Below are 8,253 nucleotides of genomic sequence, written 5' to 3'. Positions count from 1 at the left end.
CGTTTTTCTTTAGTATAAATATAACAGAGTATTTTATTAATAAGTTAAATACTTAAATATATCCTTTTTTTAATTATTCATTTAATTATTCCTTTAGCGTTTTAAGCTTTTTTTTATTAAGGTTATAGATTTTATAAGTCTTAGGTTATTTTCTATTTACCAGTTTAATAATATAGTCCTATTGTAAATATAATAATAACTTAGTTTTTAGCATTATTTTATATAGCTTTTTATATTTCCTATACTAGCGAGGTATTTAAGTAAAGGTATTTTTAAGCTTTTCTAATTTCTTTTTTTTTTATATTTTACTTAATGTATTATTTAGTGCTATTAGCTTATCTTTAAATTATATTATAATTTTATTAATATAAATATATTCTGCTTTATTTTTTTATTTATTATATTATAGTAGTACTGGTAATTTATTTTCTTTAAATTTAACTTTTTTTATTACTGTTTTTATATTCTGCGTAAAAGATTCCAGTTCTTCCGGCAGTATAGCTTTACCCTTTTGCTCTTTTTAATATAATTAATACTTAGAGACGTTTTTAATATTTTAATAGATTTAATTAATTTTCTATTAGATTATAGGGTTATTGTTAATTAACTAAAGATATCTTAGAAATATATTATAATTTAGTATATTTAAAATGCTAAATTAAATTATATAAGTTTTTTTATTAATAGTTAATAGAAGATAATTAATCTTATATTTAATAAGCCTATCTTTTATTTCTATTTCTATAATATTTATTATTTATAAAATATATACTTTTTTTTATATAGGGATTTATAGTTTCTTAATTACCTAAGTTAAAATTAAATTATAATTTAAACTGCTGTTAATATATATAGTAATAATATTATTAAATAGTTATACGTTTATTTTTAGTTTCTTTATATTAGTAGTTTTAACTGTATTAATATAGATTTTTTTATAATTTTTTTTTATAATATTATATATAAATATATTTTTATAAATAGTATTAAGGTTATTATCTTACTATTATTTAATTTAGTTTATTTTAGTAACCTTATAGTATTATTAATATTTATAGGTAGTAATTTCTTTTAGGTGGAATTTATAGAAATATATAATATCTTTTTTATAAATATATCTTTTATTATAGGTTTTAAAGTTAAACCTTTATTTACGTAACTGTTATTAAAGGTTTTTATATTCTTTTTTTTTTTTTTAATACTTTAGGTATTTATTATTATAATATTATAAAAGATAGTATTTTTTATAGATTATTATTTCCTCTTTATTTATACTATTCTTTAACTTTATATTTAATATATTAATTATATAGTTAATTTAAATATTATTTTAGGTTAATATAAATATAATTTTTATTATATAAATTACTATATTAAATTTAAAAGTATTAATTAATAATTTTTATTTTTTAATATTTATTATATAAGTAATTATTATATTAATAAATTAATAAATAACTATAGTTTTCTATAAATAGGATATTATATATTAATTATACTTTTTCTTATTTAAAGAATTAGTCTTTAGTTAAAATAGGGTAATAGAGGTTTACATTAATATATTCTACTAACTTATTATTCTTTAATACCTATTGGTAAATAATACTTTTATAATTTAACAGCCGTTAAAGTTTATTTTTAAGTTTTTCCTTAATTAGGTTTTTATTATTATTTAAGTTATTTTAATTGTAAAGGTAATTTAATCTCTGGGGTTCTTAAAATCTATAGTTTTTATATAGCTCTAAAATATTAAAATCTATATATTTTATTTTTTTATTTTATTTTTATATTTTAAATAAAATTTATTATTTATATTTTTTTTTTTTTTTTATAAGTTTTAAAGCAGTAATAATAATAAGTATATTATTAATAATACTATTAATTTTATTTATTTCCTTAAAAGTTATAGTAATAATAATAACTTTTTTAAGTTATTTTTTTTTTAGTATTTTTAAGAATTATTTTAATCTTTTTTTTTTACTTTTATATATAAAATATTAATTATTATAGTAAGTAGTTTAGCTAAAGAAATTATAAAGTATAGTTTTAATAATATTAATTTATACTTTATTAAATTTCTTAATTTCTTTAGTAGCTTTTTTTAAAGTATTAAATTTACTATTTTTACTTTAGCAGTCTTTTTTTTTATAATCTGTTTTTTTATAATAGTTATATTTTCTAATAAACTTATAAATATTAATAATATTAAAGTCTATTTTTTTAAATCTATTATTATTATTATTAATAATATATTATTATTTAACCTTATAGTTAACAGTATATAAGCTTTTTTATTTTTTTTTTTTTTTTTATTTTTATTTTTAATACCTTTTATATTATTAATTATTAATTTTAATTATTATTTAGGTATATTTAGCGAATATTTTAAATTAGTTTTTTAAATATAGTTTATTTTTAACTTTTAGTTTAAAGCTTTAGTAATATATATTTATTTTTCTTTATTCCATTTAATTAACTTTACTTAGGAGTTACGTAAAGGTAATAGTATACTTTAAAAATACTTTTTTTTATTTAATAATAGTAAGTTTATTTTTAGCTTTTTTTTTTTTATTAATTATTTTAAAAAAAACAATAAGTTATTTTTTAAAGTTTTTATAGGATTTAAAGACTTTTTTAGTTTATTTATTTTAATTAACCTTATTATTATTACAATAGTCTTTCTAAAGCAGTTTAAATTAGTCTTTAGCAGCTCCGTTAAGTTAAAATCTAATATAATAGATTTTTATTTTTTTTTTAGGTTTACCTAAGGTTTTTAAAAAATATTTAAAGTAAGTGTAAACTGCTGTAAGGAATTTCTTAAGGTCTTTAAGGTCCCTTTTAAACTTTTTAAGGTATTCTAGCCTTATAATTTCCCCTTTTTATTTTACTTTAATAAAATTCTTATTTTTATAATTATTAATAATTTTTTATTATTTTTTAATAATTTCTTTAAGCTCCTTTATAGTAGCTATAAACTGGGTAATAGTTAATTTTACTATATTATTTTTATTATTTTTATTAAGTTAATTTTAAAACTTAACGTTATTATCTAAGTATTTACTTTAAGTTTTACTTTTATAATTAATTTTAATATTTAAAATATTATAGATTAATATTTAATTCTTTACTAAATATTACCTAAAGGTTTAAAATAACTATCTAAATAAAAGTTATAAATATATAATAAATTATAAACCTATAAGTTAATATAAGTTAGGATTTCTAAGGGATAAACCTAAATTCTGGTTTATATTAGTAAATAAGCTAGGCTAAATATTTAGGTAATATAAATAATAATATTACTAATTAATAAAGAGTATTAAATAAATTTAATCTAAATGTTATTATTTATAACTGATTATTTAATTATTTTAAATAAGCGTAAAGAAGTAAACGTTATATATTTAGTTAAATATATTCTAGTTGACTAAGGTTAACGGTCGGCTTTTGTTAACTTATACTAAGTTACTTTTAGTCGACGGTTAATTTATGTTGACTTTATTTTAATAGGTCGCTTAGCCCGTCCTTCTTTTAAAGTATGTACCTTCTGTTGCAGCTATAAAATGTTGGGTTGTAATAAAAACATATATAGTTAAAGTATTAAATATATATATAGTTTATATAAATAAATAATAAATGATAGGTTTTGATTTTATTTTATAATATAAATATGTAGATATTTTTCTAGTTGAATAATGTGAGTTTTGTTAAATTTGGGTGTATTTTTAAGTCAAGTCGTAACTTTTGAAGTGGGACTGTACTACGTCTCAGGCCCTAGCGCCGTTAAGAATGACACATTCATGCTACCTTCATCTCCGCTGTAATAAAAAAAAAAAATGTATGTCTCCCCCACGCACTGCGTAGAACTCGATTATATCGGGTAGAGTAGGAGAAACCTTTGTTTCTTTTTATCAACCCCCCTAGCTATCTATTATCCAGTCCCATTTTTATCTCCTTTAGACAACTGAATGTCCAGCGGAGACAAGGACTGACAAGGACACTCCGCACTCAGTATTTGTCTCAGGTAGGAAAGAATAAAACAAATAACAGTTTCATACATGTTTTACTACTGATTTCCACAATCTAGCATCAAGATGGACTCTCAGTGTAAAATAAAGCTCATAAATTAAATAAGTCTTACTACGTATTATTACTTCAATTGTGTTTTTATCTCTTCAAGCAACCTCTGTTCTTTGCCGTCCTATTATTTACAGCCAAAATTGATTTTATAATTTTGTGTTTATGTTATTATTTGAAAGTCACAATGCGTTCCTCACAAGCATTAATTGCTTTTTTATCTGCTACTTCATGGGCCCTTCCTTCAAATATCAAGGTGAATCCGAAAGCCGTTACATCAACTACATGCACAGCTCCGCAAATGTATGCTTTACCCCTGATACTGAAAACTCATCCCTGCGCAATCGTCTCAATTTAATATATTGACAAAAGTGCAGAAAGATCAATAGCCACGACATCAATGTTGCTCTGCTCTCTATCTGCGGGGGGATTGCGGGCAAGATTGAACAATGTCAAGGAAATCCTTCGAGCAGAACCGGTCAATCAGGAGATGCATTATTATCCTTAAACGCTACGACACCGGGGCAGAGAATCAATATTACAAAAGGCCGATGGGAAAGATGTATGCGCGCGGCTAGAGCAGTATGTGGAGATAGCCCATTTACAAGCACATGCATTGGTGGCGCAAATGACAACAAGGGAAATGTAAACTTTTCTCCTGCTGTACAATAGTACATGAAACCATCTGTATATAATAACATATTAGTTAGTCTAAGGTTATAAGCTAAAAGTAAGCTTGGCCAACTTGACGTCTGCATCTTTCACTATAGTAAGTACTAGATTTCAATGCCAAGTACTTTGACTCCTGTGTTGGAACTGGAAGTGGTATGAAAATAGATCAAGTCTCCCTTTTAGATTGTGATCTTAGTGCTCTACCATGGCGTATTGTAAATTATGGTACCCGATAGGTATGTGCTATTACTCAAGTGTCGATGGTACTAAAATCTGTGAGCCGCCATGAGCTCTATAGCGGTCTCCGACGAATAGAGAAAGTGAACCTTACTGTTTGCGCCTCTCTGATGCCAAGTTTGATCCGGTGTGGATATCCTTATGCTGTTGGGCTTTAAGAAGTAAAGTGAAAATCTTATGTATAAACTATAATCTTGGTATCCGCCTCTCATTCACAAACGCGGTTATCACTAGAATTCCCAGAGAAATTGCCAGAAGAAATTGGTAAATTTACGCTAATATTGACGCTTCGACACAGGGTTCCCAATTACTTACCGACCAGAGCAACCCCTAGGAGCTAATTCATTTCCATCCTACATGTCTCCCTATATTCAAAAGAATTGGACGACTGGTTGCTTCTGGTTTAATTAGGCTGCCAGAAAGCGTTGAGTATTCAAATATATGTTCTGGAAGTACGCTAATCGCAGAGCTTTGCAATAGAGAAGAGATTATCCCCCTTTGGCAGCAATGAGTACATCTATTGAGCAAGGAGGAAAATGCAGTGGTGTAATTATTTGTTAAGAGAGGTAGCAGAAGCAAAAGGTCATATACTTTGGCCTTGGTATCGCATTTACGCTGGACAGGGGTTATCACAAACATTAGTCCGGTAGTTCACAATACACTCCTTTGAAGTTTCCGTTATTCCCTGGTTTTATTGGGCTACCACTGTTTACTATGTAATCGTAAGGCCCCTGTAATCTATGTAGAACATTTACTACTATTATATATAATATCAGCAGCCTGATATGCTGTTGCATATGTAGCAACTTGAAGATGGGCAGTGATCACAACGGGGAATACAGAGGTATCAACAACGCGGAGCTTCTTGATGCCCTTCACTCGGAGGTTGGTATCAACCACTTTGCCCATAGCTGCAGTTCCCATGGGATGGAATGTAGATCTACTTGAACGTTAGAGTCTGTGATATGACAAAGAGTATGTGTACTTACCCAAGACCAGCAGCAATCCGAGAATCAATGTAAGTATCTGTGGACTCGGTAGTGAATGTTTCGTTAAAACCTGGGGCGCCAACCTCGCCAGCAATGATCTCTCGACCAATGATTGTAGCGTTGGAGTTGGCAAATGCGATTTGTAGACGAATACCCTCACGGGCGACGAACTTGTCAACCTCAGTCGCGTGGTAGTTGGGATCGATATTAGGCACGTCGTTGATGCTGGCAGATTTGAGAGTGACACTGCCTTTGGATGTAGGTAAAAGATTGATCAATGCCAACGTTACAGTTGAGCCATCCGGAGTACCAGCATACTGGAATACGTGTTCGTTGAAAGTTCGGTCGTTCTTCAGCAGTGGGTGCTTTTTGGGGTCAGGCTTCTTGCCCTCATCCTTCTCGATGGCAGCAGCCAGTCCAGCCTTATTCGTGATACCAGTAGAGACGAGAAAATCAGCCGGCGTACCCCAGCCATACTGAGGCTCGTTGAAGAGCGGGTTACCCGATCCGATCGCATACCCAGCAGAGGGATCTCGCAGATTCCACAGCGCTCCGAAAAGACCATGGTCCACAAAATTCTTACCAACCTCGGGCTGATCCAGAATAACTGGAATATGAAACTTGGCTAATTCATTAGATGGTCCGATTCCAGAGAGCATGAGCAGCTGGGCGGTCCGGATGGCGCCAGCTGCGAGGATAATCTCCTTTCCTTGAATTTTGGTGCCGTTTACGAGCTGAACACCGGTGGCTTCGGGCTGTTTGTTACTAACCGTTGGAGTGCTTAAAAGAACCTTGGAGACCAGAGTTTCCGTGAGAACGGTGACACCACCCAAGGAGAAGACATTGTCGGCTATCTCACGGCGACCCTGGTTTTTATTTTCGAAGAGGTCGCCAATACCAAGAGGATTCCCGGCGTTGCCGTCATTGTTAGGAAGCTGTTCAACACCAACTTCTTGCCATGACTGAAGAGTCTTGTTGCGCAGAGGGAATTCTCGGTGAGTTGAGACAATACCCTGGATATGCATAGGGCCATCTAAGCCATGCTCATTAGGGTTATCGATTGGAGCAGCCTCAGTCAACTTCATATAGGGTAGGAGACCAGCATAAGACCAGCGATGGTCGCCTACTGTATCGCCCCACAGGTCGAAGTCAAACTTGTCACCACGTATCCAACCACCTATGGGTTCACATTAGCCCACAGCCTTCATGATATCAAGCCGTTGCGATATAAATTGATTAAAACGTAGCCTAATTTCGCCGGTTTCATCTAGAGTCTCTCAGTTCATTTGGGGATTTTTTACCTGAGTTGATGACAGTGCCACCTCCAAGAGCTTTGCCGCATGGCAAATCAACCTGTCGATTGTCCAAGTTCACTTGCGGAACCGTCTGGTACTTCCAGTCATATTCCCCTCCTATTAGGTTTGTTGAATTGGGGTAAACTATACTGGGGTCATTGTTGGCATTGCCTCCAGCTTCGATAACGAGGATCTTGAGTGATGAGTCCAAATGGTGGAGACGGCTCGAGACAACGGAGGCCGAAAGGCCACCACCGACAAAGATGTAATCCCAAAGCATAGCGGATGCTTCCTCTGCCGATATGTGGATAGGAGTGCTACTCAACTCTGTCATCATCTCACAAGAGGGGTAAAACTAGCTAAATATAAGGAGAATCACCCAATCTATCATGTACAGGCTACCAGATATCGGATCCGGAGCAGTCTCAGTTTTCCAGGAGCTCGATCTTATGCCAACGACCAACAATCAATTTGAGTTCGTAGTCAGTTTCGATAAAATTCGATAAAAGGCCTGTAAAACATCCAGGGAGGCTGGCTTCTACGGGCCAGCTAGCTCGTTCCAGAAACGCCTAGCGGAGCTACTTTGCAGGACCCCGATGAATGGTAATCTTCAAATACGAGCTGCGTACATAGGCTCGTCGAGAGCTGTAAAAGAAGATGGGCTCTTGTCTTCTAACATAGGCTATGAGATTGCCAGTCACGAAGGTATCTGATCGGATTATTAAAATTATCACTCAACCTTCAATCAGCGGGATTGATGCTACTTGATCATACTCTTTCTTACATCTGACCCAGAGGACCGGAAAGGGATCATTCCGAGCGAGTCAGTAGAGGTCGGTGGCGCCATCTTTAGTATTCAAGCATTAGGAAACTAATAACTGGAAGCAAGGATAAACTTCCGCGCCTGCAGAGTACCTGAGATTATTGTCAGCATGTCAGCCTCTATCTGCGCGTCCCCCGTGATTATTGCTCTTTTCGGCATC

General features: G+C 31.2%; 2 protein-coding genes across 2 annotated transcripts; one reads left to right on the top strand and one right to left on the bottom strand.

Moving 5' to 3' along the window:
• Positions 1–4,264: 4,264 nt before the first annotated feature.
• Positions 4,265–4,749, top strand: TRIVIDRAFT_53060 (uncharacterized protein; the record flags this gene model as incomplete). The annotated part of the gene is made up of 2 exons (XM_014100459.1): positions 4,265–4,380; positions 4,455–4,749. The coding sequence occupies 2 exons, from the start codon at positions 4,265–4,267 to the stop codon at positions 4,747–4,749; spliced, it is 411 nt and encodes a 136-aa protein (XP_013955934.1).
• Positions 4,750–5,724: 975 nt separating this feature from the next.
• Positions 5,725–7,550, bottom strand: TRIVIDRAFT_53086 (uncharacterized protein; the record flags this gene model as incomplete). Its single annotated transcript, XM_014100458.1, has 3 exons — positions 5,725–5,926; positions 5,976–7,152; positions 7,277–7,550. The coding sequence occupies 3 exons, from the start codon at positions 7,548–7,550 to the stop codon at positions 5,725–5,727; spliced, it is 1,653 nt and encodes a 550-aa protein (XP_013955933.1).
• Positions 7,551–8,253: the final 703 nt, after the last annotated feature.

This window comes from Trichoderma virens, assembly GCF_000170995.1.
Source record: "Trichoderma virens Gv29-8 chromosome Unknown TRIVIscaffold_65, whole genome shotgun sequence".
NCBI lineage: Eukaryota > Fungi > Ascomycota > Sordariomycetes > Hypocreales > Hypocreaceae > Trichoderma > Trichoderma virens.
Note: the sequence above shows the minus strand (reverse complement) of the source record. Positions and strands in the feature narration are given on the sequence as shown.